This window comes from Theropithecus gelada, chromosome 7b (genome assembly GCF_003255815.1).
Source record: "Theropithecus gelada isolate Dixy chromosome 7b, Tgel_1.0, whole genome shotgun sequence".
NCBI lineage: Eukaryota > Metazoa > Chordata > Mammalia > Primates > Cercopithecidae > Theropithecus > Theropithecus gelada.
In genome coordinates, this window is record NC_037675.1 from 32188880 (window position 1) to 32215227 (window position 26348).

At 39.8% G+C, this 26348-nt stretch overlaps 1 protein-coding gene and 1 non-coding gene across 5 annotated transcripts in view; one reads left to right on the top strand and one right to left on the bottom strand.

Annotated features, from left to right (window-relative positions):
• HECTD1 (HECT domain E3 ubiquitin protein ligase 1) overlaps positions 1 to 26348 on the bottom strand; it is a 110825-nt gene that overhangs the window by 41280 nt on the left and 43197 nt on the right. For all 4 annotated transcript variants that reach the window (XM_025391531.1, XM_025391534.1, XM_025391532.1 and 1 more), the window contains 8 exons: positions 18535 to 18673; positions 18161 to 18331; positions 10457 to 10679; positions 9348 to 9611; positions 9173 to 9249; positions 4662 to 4796; positions 3966 to 4112; positions 1671 to 1765 (listed from right to left, as the gene is read on the bottom strand). In XM_025391531.1, coding sequence (XP_025247316.1) covers positions 1671 to 1765; positions 3966 to 4112; positions 4662 to 4796; positions 9173 to 9249; positions 9348 to 9611; positions 10457 to 10679; positions 18161 to 18331; positions 18535 to 18673 — 1251 coding nt within the window. The remainder of the gene's footprint in view (positions 1 to 1670; positions 1766 to 3965; positions 4113 to 4661; positions 4797 to 9172; positions 9250 to 9347; positions 9612 to 10456; positions 10680 to 18160; positions 18332 to 18534; positions 18674 to 26348) is intronic.
• LOC112629497 lies at positions 2786 to 2889 on the top strand. Its single transcript, XR_003120610.1, has one exon. It is a non-coding gene; the product is annotated as a U6 spliceosomal RNA (small nuclear RNA).

Genomic DNA, 26348 nt, shown 5'->3' on the forward strand with positions numbered 1-26348 from the left:
CAAAAAAAAAAAAAAAAAAAAAAAAAAAAAAAGAATAAAACGTTTCATTTTTCGAATAAAAACTTAATTATATTTAAAGCAGACGTATGATTTATTTTTAAAGTTTAAATAATTTTATTTGATATTTGATAAATAAAAAAGAATATAAAGCAACAAAGTTTTGAAAAAATATTTGATGGCAAGGATATTACAACATATCCTTTCTCATTGTTAGACTGTAAATTGCGATGACACTTCCAGAAAACAATGTGAAAATTTGAATCAAGAACTTTTAAAAATCATCTTGCAGAGCTGGGCAAGGTGGTATATGCTGGAGTCCCAGCTACAAGGAAAACTGAGAAAAGAGAATCACTTGAGCCCAGGAGTTTGAGGCTGTAGTGCAAAATTATGGCACCTGTAAATAGCCAGTGGACTCCAGCCTCAGCAACACAGCAAGACTCCATCTCTTTAAAAAAAAAAAAAAAAAAAAATCTATAACCTTTAACACAGTATTACCACTTACCGAATTTACGTAAAAAGATGTTTCCATTGAGACTAGTATATTTGAGTATTAGTAATAGTTTTCAAAGAGCTAAAATGTTTAACATAGCAATACTTCAATACATTATTATACATCCATAAAGATATAATATGCATTCATTAAAAATGAAATTTGAAATTAACACAATTATCTGAATAAATTGTATAACTTGTTATTTTAAAAGTGCAATCCCATTCAAATGTACACAGAATAATATAATGAACCTTCATCAACCCAGCTTTAGCAATTAGCTACTAATGGCCAATCTGTCACCTAGGCTGGAGTGCAGTGACGTGATCTCAGCTCACTGCAACCTCTGCCTCCAGGGTTCAAGGGATTCTCCTGCCTCAGCCTCCCGAGTAGCTGGGATTAAAGATGCCCACCACCAGGCCCAGCTAACTTTTTATTTTTAGTAGAGATCGTTTTTTACCATGTTGGCCAGGCTGGTCTCGAACTCCTGACCTCAAGTGATCCACCCACCTCAGCCTCCCACAGTCCTGGAATTACGGGTGTAAGACACCGTGCCTGGCCTCTCCTTACATATTTTGAAAAAATACTAAAGAGCTTATCATTTCATCCAGAGATAGTCTTTGTACATAAATCTAACAAAAAAATTATTTTTTAAAAAAAGTATTACACTTTAAAAAAGAGAAATTATCACTTAATTTATCAAACATTTCATCAGTGTTCAAATTTTCAACTATCTTAAACAGTCATGTAATTTAAACTAAGTGATCAGGCCAGAAACGGTGGTTCATGCCTATAATCCCAACACTCTGGGCAGCCAAGACAGGAGAAATGCTTGAGCCCAGGAGGTTGAGGCTGCAGTAAGCTAAGATGACATCACTGCACTCCAGCCTGGGCAACAGAGCAAAACCTTGTCTGAATTTACAAAATAATAATTATCATGAATAAGTAAACTAAGTGATCAGTGGCATGCATACCAGACATGTAATTTCAATGTTTCTTTTTATTCCATTAGATTAAAAACTTCAAAAATTTTCCTATTATACACGTATAATATGTTACTTTCTTGTTAAATAAGAGTTTCTTTTGTGTGCATAAATGTTATACTAGACTTATTTTAAAGGAAGCATACCAACTGTGTAAACATTACAAACATCAAATTCAAAGAAATTTGGGGTTTTACCTTTCATCATCTTCATTTTCACTAAAGGCAGTTTTAAAAACATTTATTCTTTCTACCAGTTGACTACAATCTTGTTTCATATCCAAATCCATGCTCTAAAGAAAACAAAAAGTATAAAGTCTCAAAAAAAAATAATTTAAGGATCTTACTGAAATTTATCGAAAACTAAGAGACAAATGTTAACATATTGTTATACAATGATCACTACAATCTGAATAAAATCATTAATCATTTCATTTTTCAATTAAAATTATTTTTACTATGTGACTAGTAGGCCATGGCTAACATACAAAATTTTTTCCTTCTTCAATGTTATAATGTACTCAGCAATTATGCTGCAAAATCAGTGTTTCCCCAAGTATACAAGATGGTTTCAGATTATATTAATATAGGAATGAACATTTTCCATTTTACCAGTACTATTTACTTTAATAAGTAGTAGAAAAAAACTGGTACATCAAAACTATTTCATAGATTACTAAGTGATATAATGTGATATATCACTGTAATAAATGGGAATAAATGCAAATAGTAAAGTTTATGAAGGGACTATGGGACTCATTGAAGTTCAAGTGCAATTTTTTTTTTTTTTTTTTGGAGACACAGTCTGGCTCTGTCACCCAGGCTGGAGTACAGTCGTGCTATCTCGGCTCACTGCAACCTCACCTCCCAGGTTCAAGCAATTCTCCTGCCTCAGAATTACAGAAGAGTAGATGGGACTACAGGTGCATGCCAACATGCCTGGCTAAATTTTTTTTGTATTTTTAATAGAAACAGGGTTTCACCATGTTGGCCAGGCTGGTCTCGCACTCCTGACCTCAAGTGTTCTGCCCACCGCGGCCTCCCAGAGTACTAGGAATACAGGCATGAGCCACCGTGCCCAGCCTAAAGTAAATCTTAAAAGTGCATCAGCACATACAATGATTAAGATCAAGAAATCAACTCTGGCCAGGCACAGTGGCTCATACCTGTAATCCCAGCACGTTGGGAGGCCAAGGCAGGCAGATAGCTTGAGCCCAGCCTGGGCAACATGGTGAACACGCAGATGCACATGCACAGGCAAGTGCACACACACACAGGCACACACACTAAAAACAATTAAAACTGAGTAGTCTGCGTTTCAGCAAGCAGTACGTGTACCAAAACTGAAATGATACAGAGATTAGTATGGCCCCTGCACAAGGATGACACACAAATTCGTGAAGCATTCCAAATTTTTAAAAATATAAATAATTAATTAAATAGAACTAAGTAGAACTGAAATGAAAATAATTCTTTCATTAAAATAAAGGAAAAAAGAGCCAGGTGTAATGGCTCACTTCTGTAATCCCAGCACTTGGGAGGCAAAGGCAGGCGGGTCACTTGAGGTCAGGAGTGCGAAATCAGCCTGGCCAACATGACAAAACCTCGTCTCTACTAAAAATACAAAAGTTAGCCGGGCAAGGTGGCAGGCGCCTATAATCCCAGTTACTCAGGAGGCTAAGGCAGGAGAATCACTTGAGCCCAGGAAGCAGAGGCTGCAGTGAGTCAGGACTGCACCACTGCACTCCAGCCTGGGTGACAAAGCGAGACTCTGTCTCAAAAATAAGTAAATATATAAACAAAGGAAAAAAGTTTTACCACAATAAAGAGGCATTCTTAAATCAAAAAAATATATAAGGTTATTAGCAAATATTTATCAAATTTTCACATAAACTTCCTACACTGTCTTTTTTTTTTTTTTTTTTTTTCCTTTTAACTCATCTGTATTTGTTACAACTTTAAGCAGAATGTGACTCGAGCACTACATTTCCATCCACAAGACTGGGTCTGAGTTATTTTTGAATAGCTTTATGATATGCTTAGGTAGGCTTACAACTTTGCTCCTCCAAACAATACTTTTCTTTGGAAAACAGGCCCTGTGGAGAGTTCCTTCCATCATAAACTTCCTAAACTTTCACTGTTCATACATTATGTATATAACTTGAGTACTTAAGGTCTACAGACATATTCTATTTTATATAACTTAGGTAAAAATCAGAGCAGTGAATAATAAATCTTAGGCTTCAGTGTTTTTAGTCAACAAAACCTTTAGCATATTATAACTGGCAACTTAGAAATCAAAATAAACCATTATTTAATTCATTTGGCTCAAACTAACGATAAAACTTAAAGGTTGAAGAAATTAGAAATATTAACATCATTCAGCTTTTAAATATTTCTTGACAAAACAAACTAAAAACTACTCTACCAAAGGAGTAACTACATATAATTTTTAAAACGATATTTTTGTTCTTTACTACTTGATAAACTTACATTGTTTAACACAGTAAGAAGTGCCTGTACCAAGCCACTGCTACACATTTCATATGGTGAAATTGTGTTTTCATCCTTCAAAAGTACAATTAGGTTTTCTAAAGCTGTCTTCATTAAATCTCTCCAAGTGTTCTCACTCTCAATACACTAAAATAAAAAAAAAAATTCATGAAGACAACCAAAAACATAAATATAGCTCTTAAAATAACTTATCAGAATACCAATTATCATGACAATAATTTAGATATTAAGCAAAATTAAAAGTTAAAATGATTAACACAAATTATGTCTACCAGAGGTCAGCAAACATTTTTGTAAAGGGCCCAGTGCAAATATTTTATGTTTTGCAGGCCATATAGTCTACGTCACAACTATTCAACCATGCCCTTGTAGCACCAAAGTAGTTTTAGACAATATGTAAATGAATAAGCATGGCTACGTGTGATAATTTATATGGATACTGAAATCTGATTTTCATGTGTCTTGAAATTCTCCTTCTGGTTTGTTTTCAATCATTTAAAAGTATAAAAACCATTCTTACCTCATGCAGCCATACGCAAATGGGGAGCAGGCCAGATTTGGCTCCTGGGCCATAATTTGCTGACCCCCTACTCAATACCCATGACATAAAGGATAGAGGGGAAGACATCAAACTAAAACTCACTACACATCATCAAAATCTAGAGGTTGACATACTTGTCTATTTGTATGAAGCTCCCAAGATGACTCTAACTGAGTTGCTATGTTTCTGAGTGTTACCACTACTCCACGAGGCATGCTTTCAACAGCTTTAAAGTGGTCATCGTATAAATCTCGAGCCATAGTTCGTACCTACCAAAATAAGCATAACAAATGTGAATTTTTACTACAATTAATAATTTTACCAAATCTTCACTTTTATAGACACTCATATTTACTTATTTCACCATAAAAAGGTATGTACTGTCATTTGGGCAAATGAGCTCTTGAAGTTACAGTTATTTAAGAAAACAACCTGTCTATGTTCTGGGTCTGATGAAATTTAGTACATGATATTATTCACAAATCATATGCTTAAGTAATGTAAATTTAGGATTCACCTAATGCCATTTTAATCCCAAACAAACCAGCATAACTCTAATGCAACAGAAAAAACCTATTGCTGTAAACTACTTAATAATACTTTCTATTCTATTTTGGTATGCCCTTCAGAATTAAAAGATGGCAATCATGGATATCAGACGACTTTGAAGAAACTATCTCTTTATAAAACAGTATTAATAATTAATACTGGTGTGGTGGCTCATGCTTGTAATCCTAGCACTTTGAGAGGCGGAGGCAGGCAGATCACTTGAGGTCAGTCAGGAGTTCAAGACCAGCCTGGTCAACATGGTAAAACCTCGTCTCTACTAAAAATTAAAAATAAAATTAGCTGGGCATGCCTATAGTCCCAGCTACTCAGGAGGCTGAGGCGGGACAATCACTTGAACCCGGGAGGTGGAGGCTGCAGTGAGCCAAGATTGTGCCACTGCAGCCTGGGTGACAGAGCAAGACTTTGCTTCAAAAAATAAAAAATAAATAAAAAATAAAAATTAGTTAAAATTATTTTTGCCTAAAATATTTTGATGCATACTTGTTTATATATGCAAAAAGACAGCCACCTACTCACTGAGTTGCTACTGATTTTAAATCAAGAAAGTGAAGCAATAAGTTTTAAATTTTTTTTTTTTTTTTTTTTTTTTTTTTGAGACGGAGTCTCACTCTGTGGCCCAGGCTGGAGTGCAGTGGCCAGATCTCAGCTCACTGCAAGCTCTGCCTCCCGGGTTCAGGCCATTCTCCTGCCTCAGCCTCCTGAGTAGCTGGGACTACAGGTGCCCGCCACCTCGCCCGGCTAGTTTTTTGTATTTTTTAGTAGAGACAGGGTTTCACCGTGTTAGCCAGGATGGTCTCGATCTCCTGACCTCGTGATCCACCCATTTCGGCCTCCCAAAGTGCTGGGATTACAGGCTTGAGCCACCGCGCCCGGCCAATTTTTAAAATTTTTATCTTATAATTTCAACTTGTAGATTCGGGGGTACATGTGCAGGTTACATGGGTATATTGTGATGTTAAGGTTTGCAGTACAAATGATCTCAACACCCAGGTAGTGAGCATAGTACCCAAGTTTTGGAACTCTTGCCACCCTCACTCCACACCCTCCATAATTTTTATTTTTTTAATGAGAATACAAGATTGAGACAATGTTCTCATTGAATTTTTTTAGTTTGTGTTACGAAATTTCAGTCCCCTGTAGTCTAGATTTGGTTGGTTAATAATGACATATTAGGTATACCAAAAAGCTCTTGAGATAGGTAATTTATAGTCAGATTATTCAATGATTCCATGCTTGCAAATATGAGTATTCATTAAAATTTGTAACCTCAAAATCAATCATTTCAGAGCTTTCACATTCATTCACGGACATGCACAGTGCAGCAATAAATTTACAGTGCCCGATATGCACGTTCCCAGCAGAATTCAAAAAGGTGACAATCTTTCTTGCTTCGGGTCTCATACTATAAACAAGTGCCCTACTCCCAATCTACTTAGCGTCACACTTATCGAATTTTGGGGCTTTTTCTTCCTGATTTCATTGTTTAAAATGGCCCCCAAACACAGTACGTAAGTGCTATCTAGTGTTTCTAAGCACAAGAAGACTGTGATGTACCTTACAAGGGGAAAAGAGAAAAAAAGTGTATGCTAACATACGCTTTGTTCAAGCATAACAGTGCTGTTGGCCAGTTCAATACTAACAAATCAACAATACATATCAGGCTGGGTGCAGTGGCTCAGGCTTGTAATCCCAGCACTTTGGGAGACCGAGGCGGGCAGATCACTTGAGGTAGGAGTTCGAGACCAGCCTGGCCAACATGGTGAAACCCCGTCTCTACTAAAAATGCAAAAATGAGCCGGGCATGGTGGCGCGCACCTGTAGTCCCAGGTATTTGGGAGGCTGAGGCAGGAGAATTGGTTGAACCTGGAAGGTGGAGGTTGCAGTGAGTCAAGACTGTGCCACTGTACTCCAACATAGGAAACAAGAGTGAGACTCTGTCTCAAAAAACAAAAAACAATACGTAGCAAATAAGGTGTCTTTAATCAAAAACATTATAAAAAAGGTGACAAAAATGTTGTCACAACAGGCTCTAGGCCTAGAAGAAATCTAACCCAGTATTTCTCCTACAAGCAATGGTTCAATATTCACAACAACTTTATAAAATGTAACTACTGTTGGCTGGACATGGCGGCTCATGCCTGTAATACCAGTACTTTGGGAGTCTGAGGCGGGTGGATCACTTGAGGTCAGGAGATGGAGACCATCCTGGCTAACACAGTGAAACCCTGTCTCTACTAAAAATATAAAAAATTAGCCGGGTATGGTGGCATGTGCTTGTAGTCCCAGCTACTCGGGAGGCTGAGGCAGGAGAATCGTTTGAACCTGGGGAGGCGGAGGTTGTAGTGAGCCGAGATAGCACCACTGCACTCCAGCCGGGGTGACAGAGTGAGAATCCATCTCAAAAAAAAATAAAAATAAACAAAAAATCTATGTTCTTTCCAAAGTGTGGCACCTGAAATATCTTTGGGATAACCAAGCGTATTCAAACAGGAAATAAAGACATGAACATCTTTATATAAAACATCTGCTTCAAATAAAAACCACTATTACAGGACAGGTACAGTGGCTCATGCCTGTAATCCCAGCACCTTGGGAGGCTGAGGCAGGTAGATCACCTGAGGTCAGGAGTTTGAGACCAGCCTGGTCAACATGGTGAAACTCCATCTCTACTAAAAATACAAAACATTAGCTGGGCATGGTGGTGGGCACCTGTAATCCCAGCTACTCAGGAGGTTAAGGCAGGAGAATAGCTCGAACCCGGGAGGCAGAGGTTGCACTGAGCCGAGATTGCACCATTGCACCACAGCCTGGGCATCAAGAGCGAAACCAAGTCTCAAAAAAAAAAACATTATTACAAGGGTTTCGCTAAGTTTCTTTAAAAAAAAAAAGAAAAAGAAACACCATTTTTACAATTTCTCTGGTCAAAGCCATAAAAAACACAAGAACTCTCCCCTAATCCCAATCACGTACAAGCCTTCTTTGCATACTGTATTTAAAAACTATCTTAGAACCAGGCATAGGGCCTGTAGTCCCAGCTACTTGAGAGGCTGAGGCAGGAGGATGACTTGCACTCAGGTGTTTTAGACCAGCCTAGGCAACACAGAGAGACTCTGTTTCAAAACAAAACAAATAAAAAACAAATCCTATTTTATATTACCATTACAGGTAAAATAAACATGCTAGTCACCAGAAAATGTTGAATCTAACTATGCGATTAACATGGAAATATACTGGCCATATTTGAAAATAACAATGCAAACCTGATGAAAGCATTAAAAGATTAGTCAATTACGCATCTGCTACAGTATCTTCTTGAAGTAATAATTTCAGCTGCCACAGCCATTAAATTAAGCATCAAAAATAATCTGAATTTAGAACCAGGCAGTTAAGTTGCTGTATCACAAGGTATTAACCCAGACTGTAAAATACAATAGTCATTTTCAATCCCACTGTAACACTAAAAATATTACTATCATTAATAATTTCAGGCCGGACGTGGTGGCTCACGCCCGTAATCCCAGCACTTTGGGAGGCCGAGGCAGGCGGATCACGAGGTCAGGAGATTGAGACCATCCTGGCTAACAGAGTGAAAATCTGTCTTTACAAAAAATTAGCCGGTGTGGCGGCGAGTGCCTGTAGTCCCAGCTACTCAGAAGGCTGAGACAGGAGAATGGCATGAATCTGGGAGACGGAGGGTGCAGTGAGCCAAGATCACGCCACTGCACTCCAGCCTGGGCAACACAGCGAGACTCAGTCTCACAAAAAAAAAAAGAAAAGAAAAGAAAAGAAAAAATTTCAATGAGTTAAATTTTTTTATGCAATTAATAAGTAATTTACATTTTGTTTCATACTAATATCCATTTTGATTCTGTTTTAATGTTGGTATTTAGTACAAGTATAAAAATAATATGTAAATATTTAAGAAAATGAACACTGAAAACAGGAAAACTAAAATACGTTATATTAGGGTTGCTTATGTTCTATGGCTCAATTTTTTTCAATGCTTATACTTAACCACTGAAAATTTACAACATCAGTATAAAAGACAAGAATAAAGCACATCCAACAGATATACCTTTTGCTTTGTTTTTTCTAACTTAGATTTCAGTTTTCTGCCTCTTTTGCCAGTCCAGCCAGTCACAAATTCTGAACCTTGGGGGGAAGAAAAGAACATTCATAGAGCATACTTTATTACAATTTAACATATTCATTTATTTTTACCTACTAACCTTACATATCTACATACTTACCCAGGGAAGTTTCTGCAGTAAATGAATGTTTGGTTCCTCTATTAGATTCAAATACAAAACCAGGTAAATCTTCTTTCAATATTGTAGCTTGCTGACCATCTGAATTATGAATAGCAATTTCTCCTTCTTTCAAACATGTCAGTGACCAATTTCCTACAGTAAGTTTAGTGGGTCCTGGTGCTGACAGTATAGGTTGACTTGAAGTAGATGGCTTTACTTGGCCTCGAGCTCTTTGTAACTTCTCTAAGAATTCACTTCGGCTTTCTATGAAGACAAAATACTTGTTTTAAAAATCTTATTTCTTTCAAATATAACATGTATTTTCTCTTAAAAAAAAAGACCTATTAAAATATAAATTTTAAACAGTAAAACTCAATTAGAAACTGGAAATATTAGCCAGGCATGGTGGTACACATCTGTAGTCCCAGCTACTTGGGAAGCTAAGGCGAGATGATCACTTGAGCTCATGAGTTTGAGGTTGCAATGAGCTATGATCACACCACCACTCTCTAGCCTGGGAGACAGAGTAAGACACTGTCTCCCCCTGCCCCAAAAAAAGGAGCTATATTTGTAAAGATATTTTTTAAAAAGTAGATATAGTGTTGTTCCTTGTCCATGCAGTAAAAAGACATTTATGAAACATTTTCATGGTATAATAATTTTTCTCTACTGATAAAAAAAATGGATATTAAAAAATAAAGAAACAAATATTTTTTTAAAATACCATGACGGGCTGGGCGCAGTGGCTCACACCTGTAACTCCAGCACTTCGGGAGGCTGAGGCAGGTGGATTACCTGAGGTCAGGAGTTCGAGACTAGCCTGACCAACAAGGTGAAATCCCATCTCTACTAATAATACAAAAATTAGCCAGGCGTGGTGGCAGGTGCCTGTAGTCCCAGCTACTGGGAAGATGAGACAGGAGAATTGCCTGAACCCGGGACGTGGAAGTTTCAGTGAGCCGAGATCGCACCACTGTACTCCAGCCTGGGTGACGGAGTGAGACTCAATCTCAAAAAATTAAATAAAATACCATGACAATGGTAGCAAAAATATGAGAAAAAAAAACTGTAGAAACTGGGAAAATATTTTAATTGAAACAAAATATTACCTGAACTGTCAGATCCACCTTCAGGACTACCACTTGAATACATGGTGGCAAGTTTTCCATCCAAGATAAATCTGAACCATCCATTACTGCCATTAGATAATTCCAAGGCTGCTGCATCACTCCAAATATACAAGCAGTCTCTTCCCCTAATGATTGACCAGTCTCTCCAATGATATGGTTTACCTTGCTGCAATTCTTTAGCATCTTCCTGTGGTTCATCTTCCTAAATGTGTAGAATTATTCAATTAAACATGGGAAATAATTTCAATTTCAAATATTTATACGTATTTTAAAAACAAGAATCTAATTTCAAATTTAAATGTTCTGAACATAATACTCAATTGCGTGTAGTTTAATTTTTTTTTTTTTCCTTTTAGAAACATGGTCTCACTCTGTCACCCAGGCTGGAGTGCAGTAGTGTCATCATAGCTTACAGAAGCCTCTAACTCCTGGCCTCAGGCAATCTTCCCACCTCAACCTCCAAAGTAGCTGGGATTACAGGTCCAAGCCACAGCAGCTGGCTCTCAATTCAAATTAATTACCTATAACTAAATCTTACAAATAAGTGTTAAAAATATCAAGAAATTCATGTAATTAATGACCTACATTATATCGTGTCCAGGTGTAGTGGGGTAAAGACTAATGGATTAGAGCACTACAAACAACAAGATAATAACCTAAAACCTTGCTGAACTCACTACATCTCTGGGTCTATTTGTAAAAAATGATGATTTAGAGAGGCTCAATGGTATCCAAACTGAAGTGTATAACAGAATCACCAAAGAAGCTTTTTAAAGATAAATTTTGGCTGAGAGTGATGGCTCAAGCCTGTTACCTCAACACTTTTGGAGGCCAAGGCAGGAGGACTGCTTAGGCCAGGAGTTCAAGATCAGCCTGGGCAACGTACTGAGTCTGTCTCCACAAAAAAAATTTAAAAATTAGCTGAGGGTGGCAGTGCGCACCTGTAGCTCTAGATACTAGAGAAGTGGAAGCAGGAAGACTGCTTGGGCCCTGGAATGTGAGGTTATAGTGAAGGACTGTGCCACAGAACTCCAGCCTGGGTGACAGACTGGGGCTCTGTCTCTATTATCTATATCTATCTATCTAGCTGGCTAGCTAGCTAATAGAGACACTGTCTATTATCTCTATATAGATAATAGAGACAGTGTCTCTCTCTATAAATATATTACATATATTTATAATTTATATATTATAATATATATTATCTATTATAAGTAAATAAAATTCATTCATTCATTCCAAGGCCCCACCTTTAGCCAAGTGAATCAAATATACTCGTTCCCATGATCATACAAGTATTTTAGCTACAGCTTTTTTTTTCCCCCCCGCTCTGTCACCCAGGCTGGAATACAGTGGCGTAATCTCCACTCAATGCAAGCTCCGCCTCCCTGGTTCACACCATTCTCCTGCCTCAGCCTCCCTAGTAGCTGGGACTACAGGCGCCCACAACCATGCCTGGCTAATTGTTTGTATTTTTAGTAGAGACAGGGTTTCACGGTATTAGCCAGGATGGTCTCTATCTCCTGACCTCGTGATCCGGCCGCCTCAGCCTCCCAAAATGCTGGGATTAGGCATGAGTCACCGCACCCAACTGAGCATGTTTTTTTAAAAAAACAATCTATAAACATTTTGTAGCTCAGCCTGTGTTCCTAAAACTTTCTTTGGACATATTTAAAAATTGAAAATATTCACATAAAAAAATTATTAAATTATCTAAATACATCCATTACAACCAACTAAAATATAGATAAGATACATGAAAAATGTGTTTTCAAACACTAAACAACAGTCCATGCAAGACTATGATCCTTAAGAAAATGAAAGCAAACAAAGTAGAGACCATTTGCTGGCTGAGCTCATGAGGAAGGGGAACACAGAACCTAGCAGTACAAGTTAAGAAAACACAGATCAGAGTTTGAGGAGTTTAAGGCAACTGGAATATGTGGAGGCTGAGTTCACTATTACGGAACTAAAGAGAAAAAGCCTTTCCAGAAATCTGCAAAGTAGTTTCTACTGAGCACTACAGTCATATACAGGGTGATACTCCGTAAGATTGGGCAAAGAACAACTGGAAAGTTGTAAGAGATCATACAAGCGGCCAGACATTTGCATTCCAAACAGCCAGAGTAGAAAATCCTCATGGATCGCCAGGATATTCAGTGAATTCAGAGAAATCACAAATTCAGGATCACAGGGGTGAACTTCCCTAGAGTAAAAGCTATTCTGCCACCATGCAATGACAATTTTGTATTCTTTGTAGAGACAGGGTTTTGCCATGTTACCTAGGCTAACCTTGAACTCGTGGGCTCGAGCAACCTGTCCGCCTCAGCCTCCCAAAGTGCTGGAATTACAGGCGTGAGCCAAGGTACCTGACCAAAGCCCAATATTCCTTACGAAAGACCACAAAGCCCAAAGCTCAATACCATAACATTTACAATATCCGGTAGCAAATCAAAAATTACTAGACAAAGAATCACAGTGTTTGGAAGGCCAAAGCAGGAGGATAACTTGAGGCCAAAAACCAACCCAGCCTTGGCAACATAGTGAGACCCCCATCTCTACAAAAAATAAAATAAATATTTTTTTAATTAATAAAAAAAAAAAAGAGGTGAGGTGCAGTGGATCACTTTGAGGTCAAGAGTTCAAGACCAGCCTACCTAACAATAGTGAAATCTTGTCTCTACTAAAAATACAAAAATTAGTTGAGCATGGTGGTGTGCACCTATAATTCTGGCCACTTGGGAGGCTGAGGCAGGAGAATTGCTTGAACACGGGAGGCGGAGGTTGCAATGAGCCAAGATCGCGCCACTGCACTCCAGCCTGGGTGACAGAGCAAGACCCTGTCTCAAAAAAGAAAAATTTAAAAAGAAGGCCAAATAAAGACATTTTCAGATAAATACAATCTGAGATAATTATCTGGCTTCCCTTTTAATTATCTCTCTTTTTTTTTTTTTTTTAAATAAAAATAGAGGTGGGGTTGGCTGGGCATGGCGGCTCGGGCCTGTAATCCCAGCATTTTGGGAGGCCAAAGTGGGCAGACCACGACGTCAGGAGATGGAGACCATCCTGGCTAATATGGTAAAACCCCGTCTCTACTAAAAATACAAAAAATCAGCCAGGCATTGTGGCAGTCCCAGCTACTCGGGAGGCTGAGGAAGAAGAATGGCATGAACCCGGGAGGCGGAGCTTGCAGTGAGCCAAGACTCGGTCTCAAAAAAAAAAAAAAAAAAAACAGACACAGAGTCTCACAATTTTGCCCAGACTGGTCTCAAACTCCTGGGCTCAAGCAATTCTCCCACCTGAGCCCCCCCAAAGTCCTGGGATTACAGGCATGAGCCATCGTGTCCAGCCGACCATTTCAATGTATTTTGAAGAGCAAAAGTGTGTGATGATGAAGTACAACTCAGCAATTATGTGTTCTTTTATAGTATAACCGTTTGAAGTTTCATTTTTGAAATCTTTCCCAAGCCCAAGGTCACTAAGATTTCTCTTTTTCTCTAGAAGTTTCATAATTTTAGTGTATACATTTTAGTCTATGGTTCATTTTGTTAATTTTTGTATATGGGACCGTTACCATGTATATATACAATGTATATATATAATGCTATATATACACATGGTAAGGGTTGAGACTGAGGGAGATTCAATCTCAAAAAACAAAACAAAAGAAAAAGAAAAATGATACTATATATATACTTTATATATATACGGTAAGGGTTGAAGTTCAATTTCTTTTGCATATGCTATTGACCTGTTCATTTTCTGAAAAGATCATCCTTTCTTGATTGTCTTAGCACTTTTGTTGAAAACTGATTGACCATATGTGTACTGGGTCATTAATCTATCTTTACACTATTGTCACACTTCCTTGATTACTGAAGTTTTATAAAAGACTTGAAATCTGTTGATGTATATCCTTCCATGCTGCTCCTTTTCCAGGTTGCTTTGGCTATTGCATTTATATGTAAATGTTAAAATATTTGCATTTATATATAAATGTTAGACCCTCCTTGTTTTCTTTTTTTTTTGAGATGGAGTTTCGTTCTGTCAACCAGACTGGAATGCAATGGCACGATCTCGGCTCACTGCAACCTCTGTCTCCCAGATTCAAGCAGTTCTCCTGCCTCAGCCTCCAAAGTAGCTGGGATTACAGGTGCGTGCCACCACGCCCAGCTAATTTTTTTTTTTTTTTGAGACAGAGTCTTGCTCTGTTGCCCAGGCTGGAATGCAGTGGTGCGATCTCAGCTCAGTGCAACCTCCACCTCCCAGTTCAAGTGATTCTCCTGCCTCAACCTCCCGAGTAGCTGGGACTACAGGCAAGTGCCACCATGCCTGGCTAATTTTTTTTTTTTTTGAGACGGAGTCTCACGCTGTCACCCAGGCTGGAGCGCAGTGGCCGGATCTCAGCTCACTGCAAGCTCTGCCTCCCGGGTTTGCGCCATTCTCCTGCCTCAGCCTCCTGAGTAGCTGGGACTACAGGCGCCCGCCACCTCGCCGGCTATTTTTTTGTATTTTTTAGTAGAAACGGGGTTTCACTGTGTTAGCCAGGATGCTGTCGATCTCCTGACCTCGTGATCCGCCCGTCTCGGCCTCCCAAAGTGCTGGGATTACAGGCTTGAGCCACCGCGCCCGGCCGCCTGGCTAATTTTTGTATTTTTTGTAGAGACGGGGTTTCACCATGTTGGCCAGGTTGGTTTCGAACTTCTGACGTCAGGTGATCTCCCTGCCTCGGCCTCCCACAAGTGCTGGGATTACACTCGTGAGCCACTGTACTCAGCCTAGAATCTCCTTGTTAATTTCTACAAAAAGACTGCTGGGATCTTGGTTGGGATTTCTGTAACCTATTTCTTGAGAGGAAGAGCTCCAGAGAATAAACTCAGATGAGATTTTTGTTTTGTTTTTCCTTAAATCCCCCAGTAATTCTGACAATTAACCAGATCTGGCTAATACATACACATTCTCTTTTCACCACCTTCGGAATTCTACAATTATAACTCATATGCCACCATTTTTTTCAAAAATATTACTACCTTGTTACTAATATACAATAAGCATTCACTAAATATTAGAAATAAATCTTGCTGGGAATCACTAGAGATGGAAAAGGTATATTTAAATTTGCAGTCTAAGGCAAGAGTTACCAATGAATACAAAAATGGGTCGGTTAAGTTTACCGAGAAACAGCATATTTACAGAGTCTGGAATTATGTCCCTACAAATTACTTATTACAAGGAAAAAGAGGCCAAGTGCAGTGGCTCATGCCTGTAATACCAACAGTTTGGGAGGCCAAGGCAGGGGGATCACCTAGGTCAGAAGTTTGAGACTGGCCTGGCTAATATGGTGAAACCCTGCCTCTACTAAAAATACAAAAATTAGCTGGGCGTGGTGGTACGTGCCTGTAATCCCAGCTACTCTGGAGGCTGAGGCATGAGAATCACTTTAACCCATAAGGTGGAGGTTGCAGTGAGCCGAGATCATGCCATTGCACTCCAGCCTGGGCAACACAGCAAGATCCCAACAAAAAAAAAAAAAAAAAGGAAAAAGAGCAACTTTATAGTAGAGAAACCTGGAAGAGAAAAAACTTAAGCAAGTGATCCAAGTTATCATAACCAACAGGGCAAACAGACACGAATGTGCCTCCAAGAAGGAACATTATGCACCTAGAACAGCATAGTATCACCTCTATAGGACTTCTGCTAAAACACATAAGCTGAATTAAATCACAAAGAAACATGACATAAAGTTAGATTCTTTGTTCAAATTAACTGTTCTATTCTCTTCATAAACACCAAAGCTATGAAAATAAAAGAAAGGCTGACAGACTGTTATAGGTTCTCAGGACACACTGTCGCAGGTCCTCAGGAATATGATAAGCAACGTAATGTGTACTCCTGGATTTCATTGTGGACCAGAAAAAAAAATTACTACAAAGGCCATTAAAGACAATGGCAAAATCTGAATATGGTCTCCAGAGAAAATATTAGTGTTACATAAATATTAAATTTTCTGATTAGTACAATTTTGATAATGATACTACAACTATGTCCTGGTTTTTTGGTGAAATATTTAGGTTAAAAGGGAAAACTTTGTATTCAGCTTACCATCTTTTTTTTTTAAGATGGAGTCTCAGGCCGGGCACGGTGGCTCACGCCTGTAATCCCAGCACTTTGGGAGGCTGAGATGGGCAGATCACAAGGTCAGGAGATCAAGACCATCCTGGCTAGCACAGCAAAACCCTGTGTCTACTAAAAATACAAAAAATTAGCCGGGTGTGGTGGCAGGCGCCTGTAGTCCCAGCTACTCGGGAGGCTGAGACAGGAGAATGGCGTAAACCCAGGAGGCGGAGCTTGCAGTGAGCCAAACTCGCGCCACTGCACTCAGCCTGGGCAACAGTGAGAGCCTCCGTCTGGGGGAAAAAAAAAAAAAAAAAAAGATGGAGTCTCACTATGTCGCCTAGGCGGGAGTACAGTGGTACGATCTCAGCTCACTGCAACCTCCGCCTCCCAGGTTCAAGCAATTCTCCTGCCTCAGCCTCCCGAGTAGCTGGGACTACAGGCACGTGCCACCAAGCCGGGCTAATTTTTTCTGTATTTTTAGTGGAGACGGGGTTTCAACATATTGGTCAAGCTGGTCTTGAACTGACCTCGTGATCCACCCGTCTTGGCCTACCAAAGTGCTGGAATGACAGGCGTCAGCCATCATACCCGGCCACCATCAAATATTTTTTAAAAGTACACATGGACAGGCACTGTGGCTTACACTTGTAATCCCAGCACTTTGGGAGGCTGAGACAGGCGGATCACCTGAGGTCGGGAGTTTGAGACCAGCCTGACCAACATGGAGAAAGCCCGTTTCTACTAAAAATACAAAATTAGCTGAGTGTGGTGGCGCATGCCTGTAATCCCAGCTACTCAGGAGGCTGAGGCAGGAGAATCGCTTGAACCCAGGAAGGTGGAGGTTGCAGTGAGCTGAGATCGCACCATTGCACTCCAGTCTGGGCAACAAGAGTGGAACTCCGTCTCAAAAAATTAATAAAAATAAAATAAAATAAATGTACACACATTGGCTGGGGCAGTGGCTCACGCCTGTAATCCCGGCACTTTGGGAGGTCAAGGCGGGTGGATCACCTGAGGTCGGGAGTTTGAGACCAGCCTGACCAACATGGTGAAACCCCGTCTCCACTAAAAATACAAAATTAGCCAGGCATGGTGGCGCATGCCTGTAATCCCAGCTACTCGGAAGGCTGAGGCAGGAGAACCACTTGAACCCGGGAGGCGGAGGCTACAGTGAGCTGAGATCGTGCCATTGCACTCCAGCCTGGGCAACAAGAGCAAAACTGCATCTCAAAAAAAAAAAAAAAAAAGTACACACACACACACACACACACAGAGACACATGTGTCTGAAAAAATATTAAAGGAAATGGGGCAAAATGTTAATAACTAGTCAATGTGGATAGAGAGTATTCTGATATTCTTTAATTATATTTCCAACATTTCTGTATGTTTAAAATTGTTGATCCATAATATGTTTTAAAAGAAAATTGACCAATTTAAAAATTATACAGAACTATTTCATTGTCATTTATTTGTCAAGATAATTGTCATCTTGTCAAAACCCATCAAAAATCGAAACTAGACTTTCCTCAAAAGAAACTCTTCCTGATACCTTAAGACCACTCACTTTTTCTGGTTTTGATTCCTCTTCATTCTCATCATCAGAGGAAGGACCTGCCAACGTTGACACTTTGCTAATTACACCAAGTCTGGCTAGCTGATCCAAAAATATATCACCGCCTTTATCTACTAAATCCCTTATGATCTGCAAAGCCAGCAAGTGGCCATCATCATCATCCTGAGAGAAAAAAAAAAAAGGAGGGGGGAAGTACATGATAGCAAGGAAGTGAAAGAAAAACAGTAAAAATAAGTTTAGTTGCCAGGAGCAGAGAAATGCAGTAATTTGCACAAAATGATTTACTGAAATTAAAACAAAATTTTTATTTCAGACTACTACCTAAAGGAAATTAATGCTAGAAGAGTTTTGAAAAAGAAACTGACCTCTTGATCCAGGACAGTTGCAGTGATTTCCACTAGTATTGTAGGCAAATTGTGACCAACATCAGAATCACAAACTTCTTTTAACAGTGCTTCAGAGCAAAAATGAATCATTTTTCGAATTAGAGCAAGGCTTGCTTTCCTTGAAAAGTAAAAATAGAATTATATGAAGCCAAATGAAGTTAAACCAAAATGCATGCATTAATGAACAGTAAAATAGCCAATGTTACATTTTATACACTCTAAAAGAATACACTTAATAAAAATTAAAAAATACAAAAAAATTGGGACTCAGCACATGTTCATTTTTGAGATAATTCCATTTGTTTTCTATTATAAATATATTGAGCTCACCAAAAATGACTTATAATTTTCTTAAATGCACTCTTCTATTCTATATTCTACACTTTACCAGCATGAACATTAACATGTCATGATAATTTTAGAAAATTAAGTAAAAAGTACTACAACTACCAAGAAAATAAATGGGGCCCAGCACGGTGGCTCATGCCTGTAATCCCTGCATTTTGGGAGGCTGAGGCAGGTGGATTACTTGAGCTCAGGAGTTCAAGACTAGCCTGGCCAATTTGGAGAAATCCCGCCTCTACCAAAAATACAAAAATTAGCTAGACATGGTGGCAGGCACCTGTAATCTCAGCTACTCAGGAGCCTGAGACAGAATAATCACTTGAACCCAGGAGATCGTGCCACTGTACTCCATTCTGGAAGAATGAAGGAGATTCCATCTCAAAAAAAAAAGAAAAGAAAAGAAATGATACAAATTATAACTAATCTAAAGTTTCCTATAATCCAAAATACAATGCTCTAAGAACTTAAGATACCAGGTAATTTATATGAAAAACAAAATTTTAAATTAATTTGTCTTTCATCAAGTTTAAAATCCATGTTCACTACAACTATGGGCTCATATAAATGAAAATAAGAGATCCTAATAATCCCACACCCCAAAAATATTCCCACCATTAACAAATTCACATGCCTTTTTTCCCTTTTATTTACGTACTGCTTTGCTTAGACCATAAAATACACTCAATAAAGTCACACAAATTAATCTCACTCTTTTTTTTTTTTTTTTTTTTGAGATAAGAGTCTCGCTCTGTCACCCAGGCTGGAGTACAGTGGCACAATCTCAGCTCACTGCAACCTCCGCCTCCCAGGTTCACACCATTCTCCTGCCTCAGACTCCCAAGTAGCTGGGACTATAGGCACACGCCACCACGCCCGGCTAATTTTTTGTATTTTTAGTAAAGATGGGGTTTCACCATGTTAGCCAGGATAATCTCGATCTCCTGACCCCGTGATCTGCCCGCCTTTGCCTCCCAAAGTGCTGGGACTACAGGCGTGAGCCACCGCACCCGGCCAAATTAACCTCAATTTTATAACATGTAACCTCATCTTTTAAAATAAAAAACACATATCCACATACACTTAAATGATAATAAACTATTATTAAAAAGGGGCTTGGCTGGGAGAGGTGGTTCACGCCTGTAATCCCAGCACTTCGGGAGGCTGAGGCAGGTGGATCACCTGAGGTCAGGAGTTCGAGATCAGCCTAACCAATATGGTGAAACCTCATCTCTATCAAAAACATAAAAATTAGTCGGGCAGGGTGGGCACCTGTAGTCCCAGCTACTCGGGAGGCTGAGACAGGAGAACTGCTTGAACCCTAGAGGTGGAGGTTGTAGCAGGCCAACATCGTGCCACTGCACTCCAGTCTGGGCGACAGAACAAGACTCTATCTTAAAAACAAATAAACCAAAAAAAAAAAGAGGTTTGTCTATTATGTAAGAGCCAATAACCAATTCATTTAACAAATATTTTCTAAGTATCTAACAATGTTCTAGGCACTAAGCTGCAGATATCATTACCCTTGAGGTGACTGATAGAAGAATAAAGAGGCAAAATTCTCAACTGATGTCCCAGAGAAGCATGTGACACAGCTGTATTTCTACAGCATGGGGTCTCTACGTATTTTATAACTCTCTCTAGCTGAAGTTATAACATTATATTTCTTTAATGAAGGAATATGCTTTATTACAAATTCAAGTACATTACAGAAAATGATAGGTGGACAGAGGACAAACTGTTCTAACTGGATTGATTCTTTCCAGTTTTTGTTTTGTTGTTTTTAATTTAGTTTTATTTATTTATTTTTTTGGAACTGAGTCTCGCTCTGTCACCCAGGCTAAAGTGCAGTGGTGTGATCTCGGCTCACTGCAACCTCTACCTCCTGGGTTCAAGCGATTCTCCCGTCTCAACCTCTGGAGTAGCTGGGATTACAGGTGTGCACCACCACACCCAGCTAATTTTTGTAGTTTTAATAGAGACAGAGTTTCATCATGTTGGCCAGGCTGATCTCAAACTCCTGACCTCAGGTGATCCACCTGCCTCAGCCTCTCAAAGTACTGGGATTACAGGCGTGAGCCACCACACCCAGCCATAATTTTTTTTTTTTTTTTTTTTTTTTTTTTTTTTTTTTTTTTTGAGACGGAGTCTCGCTCTGTCGCCCAGGCTGGAATGCAGTGGCCAGATCTCAGCTCACTGCAAGCTCCGCCTCCCGGGTTCCCGCTATTCTCCTGCCTCAGCCTCCTGAGTAGCTGGGACCACAGGCGCCGCCACCTCGCCCGGCTAATTTTTTGTGTTTTTAGTAGAGACGGGGTTTCGCCGTGTTAGCCAGGATGGTCTCGATCTCCTGACCTTGTGATCCGCCCGTCTCGGCCTCCCAAAGTGCTGGGATTACAGGCTTGAGCCACCGCGCCCGGCCTCTTTTTTTTTTTTTTTTTTTTTTTTTTGAGACAGCATCTCGCTTTGTCCCCAAGGCTGGAGTGCAGTGGCAGGATTTTGGCTCACTGCAACCTCTGACTCCCAGGTTCAAGTGATTCTTGTGTCTCAACTTTCCAAGTAGCTGGGACTACAGGCACCGGCCACCATGCCCAGCTAACTTTTCTATTTTTGTAGAGAAAGGGTTTTACCACATTGCCCAGGCTAGTCTCGAAATCCTGTACACAGGAGATCCACCCTCTTTGGCCTCCCAAAGTGCTGGGATTATAGGCATGAGTCACTGTGCCTGGCCCCAGTTTTTATTACTGGCCCCAGTTTTTATTTATATTCCATTGTAAATACCAGAATTTAAGTATTAGTTTTATATCATTACTTATTTCAATTAACAATGCATTAGAATGTTTATATATTATTTATCTCTCTCACATACTGAGGCATTATGAGTAGGAATCTTTTTATGCACTTTAAAAACATAATTAATTTAATCCACACAACAAAATCTATGAGGTGGGTTTTACTATCTCGAATTTACAAGTGAAGATATTGAGAGACAGATCAGTCTACCAAGATCACCAAGCTAATACATTACAGAGCCTGTATTCAAATTCTATCTCTTAATCAGCAGATGATACATAATACTTACAACATAAAATTTTTCTGTTTAACACTATTATATAAATTTTGAACATGTAGTTTACAGTCTTTTCTATTTAAAATAGCACTATTTATTTTTGTGGAAATAGTTTCTTCACATTCCTTCAATACAGAGGGATTCTCAGATCTAAGAGCCTAAACACTTTCATTAAGTATTGAATGTGTATGAGTACTGCATTCGTATTGGCAAACTGATTCAAAAAAGGCTGTTAACACCTTAAATTATCACTAAATATGAGTATCTACAATACTCCTCTTTACTTAAAAAAATTTCTAATATTTAAGTTTCTTAATTGTCGAATAGGTAAAAATGATACCAAATTTTACTTATCTCTAAAACGTTTTGCTTTTTACTAGTAAGGAAATTTTTTTTTTTTTTTTTTTGAGACAGCATCTCACTTTGTCACCTAGACTGGAGTGCAGCAGCACAATCTTGGCTCACTGCAGCCTTGACTGCCCAGACTCAAGCAATCCTCCCACCTCAGCCTCCCAAGTAGCTAGGACTACAGGCATGCAACACCATACTCAGCTAATTTTTGTGTGTTTTATAGAGACAGGGTTTCACTATGCTGCCCACGCTGGTCTCAAACTCCTGGACTCAAGCAATCCTCCCACCTCAGCCTCCCAAAGTGCTGGGATTACATGCATGAGCTAACATGCCCAGCTAGGAAATATATTTTTCTATATTAATTTTTTGCTGTTTCTTCTTGAACACTGTGCCTTAATTTCATTGGCTACTTTACTCAAATGGCTCTGAAATTTTTACGATCAATTTGTATATGCCCTTTATATAATAAAGACAGTATCCCTTTGTCATATTTGCTAACAAGTACCCACCTGCTGGCAAATTTATTTAGATTAAAAGTTTCTATTCTGGGACATCTGTGGCTGCAGTTAATATTGTTTCTGGTATGTAGTAGTTTTATGCTTTTTACATAAAATAAATTTAAAAGGACATATTTGGCTAATGCAAATAAGTTTCTAAAGTAAGCCAGGCATAGTGGCTCACGCCTATAATCCCACAGTTTGGGAGGTCAAGCCAGGGGAACTGCTTAAGCCTAGGAGTTCAAGACCAGCCTGGGCAGCAAAGCAAGGCTGTCTCTAAAAATAAAAATTAGTTGGACCTGGTGGTGTGTGCCTGCAGTTCTAGCTACTCAAGAGGCTGAGGCAAGAGGATACACTGTGCCATGGAATTCAAGGTTGCAGTGAGCCATGATCACATTATTGCACTCCAGTCTGGGTGACAGCAACACCCTGTCTCAAAAAAAAAGAAAAGAAAAAAGAAAAAGCCAGGCTGGGTATGGTGGCTCACACCTGTAATCCCAGCATTTTGGGAGGCCAAAGTGGGCAGATCACGAGATCAGGAGTTCAAGACCAGACTGGCCGACATGGCAAAACCCCATCTCTACTAAAAACACAAAAAAATTAGCCAGGCATGGTGGTGTGTGCCTGTGATCCCAGCTACTCAGGAGGCAGAGGTTGCCATGAGCCGAGATGGCGCCACTGCACTCCAGCCTGGGCAACAGAGCAGGACTCTGTCTCAAAAAAACAAACAAAAAGCCGTTCTTCCTATCAAGGTCTGATAAACATTCAAGTATATTTTCCTTTGCTCAGAGGTTCCGGAGGGGCTCACGCCTGTAATTCCAACAGTTTGGGAGGCCGAGGAGGGTAGATCACATGAGGCCAGGAGTTCAAGACCAGCCTGGCCAACATGGTGAAACCCCATCTCTACTAAAAAAATACAAAAATTAGCTGGGCATGGTGGTGCATGTCCTTAATTCCAAGCTCCTTGGGAGGCTGAGGCACGAGAATTGCTTGAACCTGGGAGTCGGAGGGTGCAGTGAGCCAAGATCATGCCACTGCACTCCAGCCTAAGTGACAGAGCAAGATTGTCTCAAAAAAAAAAGTTTTGGAGGACAGGGAAAAAAAAGTATCTTATCTTTTTCTTTTCCTAATACTTTAGTTTTTAAGTCTTAGAATTTGTTTAGATTTAAAATATAAGATAAAAGATTTGGGTGATTTTTAAAATCAAACTACAAAGCAGATATTCCAGTACCACTCAGTAAATAGTACTCCCTCCCGTGAATGATCTGAGAAACATTCATTATAATACGTTCAATACCTATATATAACTGGTTATATTGGGGGGACTATTTTATTCCATTGATTTACACACTATTCTGCTAGTTATCATAAAGGTTTCATTGCTAAAGGGTTACACTAACTTTTCAGATTTTTCTTTAATAATCTCACCTATTTATTCTTCCAGATGAACTTTGGGATCTGTCAAGTTCTAAAACAAATTCTGTAGTTATTTCCTTTAGAACTGCATAACCTACAAATTAATTTTAGAAGAATTTATGTCTTTAGATTATTTAATGTTTTCACCCAAGAACAACTTCCCACTATATCCCACCAAGTCTACTTTTTTCTCTCAAATTGTTTAAAAAAAAAAATTGGGCCAGTCGCAGTGGCTCACACCTGTTAATCTTAGCACTTTGGGAGGATCACTAGAGCTCAAGAGTTCAAAACCAGTCTGGGCAACATAGTGAGACCCTGTTTACATTAAAAAAAAAAAAAATCAGCCGGGTGTGGTGGTGCTCGCCTGTAGTATCAGCTCCTTGGGAGGCTGGAGAATTGCTTGAGCCCAGGAGGCTGAGGCTGCAGTGAGCTAAGATCATACCACCGCACTCCAGGCTGAGCAGCAGGGTAAGATGCTGTCACAAAAAAAATAAAAAATAAAAAATAAAAAGAAGGAAAGAAAGAAAAGAAAACCAGACCACACACGGTGGCTCATGCCTGTAAACCCAACATTTTGGGAGGCTGACATGGGAAGATTGCTTGAGCCTAGGAGTTTGAGACTAGTCTGGGCAACACAGCAAGACTTCATCTCTACAAACAAAACTTTTTTTAATTAGCCAGGTGTTTAGCCAGGCATGGTGGCTTCCATCTGTAGTCTCAGCTACTTGGGAGACTGAGGTGACAGGATCGCTTGAGCCTGGGAGGCAGAGCCTGCAGTGAGCCAAGATTGTGAGCCTTCTAGCCTAGGTGACAGAGTGAGCCACCCTGTCCTCCCCCAAAAAATTAGCTGGCGCAGTGGTGCACAACTGCAGTCGCAGGTGCTTGGGAGGCTGAGGTGGGAAAATCCCTTGAGCCCAGGAGTTTGATATTGTAGTAAGCTATGAGCACTCCACTATACTCCGCCTGTGCGACAGTGAGACCCTGCAGCTAAAACATTGTTTAAAAATGTCTAAAGGGCCGGGCGCGGTGGCTCACCCCTGTCATCCCAGTACTTTAGGAGGCTGAGGCAGGCAGATCACTTGAGGTCAGGAGTTCAAGACCACGCTGGCCAACATGGCAAAATGCCTTCTCTACTAAAACTACAAAAATTAGCTGGGCATGGTGGTGCATGCCTGTAATCCCTGTTAAACCCTTGGGAGGCTGAGGCAGGAGAATCACTTGAACCCAGGAGGCAGAGGCTGCAGTAAGCCAAGATCATTTCACATGGCCTACAAAAGCCTTCACAGGTTATAAAAAGCTCCTCTCTACTTTCTTAACGTTACTCTCTGAGCTTTCCAAATGTATCCTGTACTCCATTAATACTGAAATATTTGCAACTGCTAACAAAACACACTCATTCAATCATTCAGTAAGTATCTACTGAGGACCTAAGGATCAGGCCCTATTCTATACCTCCTTGCCTTTGTAGGAATGCAGCAGTACATAAGGTACTTGAATCTCACCAGTTCTCATGGTGCTTACCTTAAAGAGACAATAAAACAAACAAAAGCCCCCAAAAAGCAGTATTTCAGATAGTGTAACCTTTTTTTTTTTTTTTTTGAGAAGGAGTCTTGCTCTGGTGCCTAGGTTGGAATGCAGTGGCGCCATCTCAGCTCACTGCAACCTCTGCCTCCTGGGTTCAAGCAATTCTCCTGCCTCAGCCTCCTGAGTAGCTGGGAATATGGAAAAGCGCTACCACACCCAGTTAATTTTTTAATTTTTCATAGAGACGGGTTTTGCCATGTTAGCCAGGCTGATTTCAAACTCCTGGCCTCAAGTGATCCACCTGCCTCAGCCTCCCAAAGTGCTGGGATAACAGGCGTTAGCCACCGCACCCAGCCAAGATAGCGTAAGCTTTGTAAAGTCAGTAAAACATTATTGATAAAAAAAGTGTAACAGGCGCCAGGTGTGGTGGCTCAAGCCTGTAATCCCAGCACTTTGGGAGGCCGAAACGGGCAGATCACGAGGTCAGGAGATCAAGACCGTCCTGGCGAACACGGTGAAACCCCGTCTCTACTAAAAAATACAAAAAACTAGCCAGGCGTGGTGGCGGGCGCCTGTAGTCCCAGCTACTCGGGAGA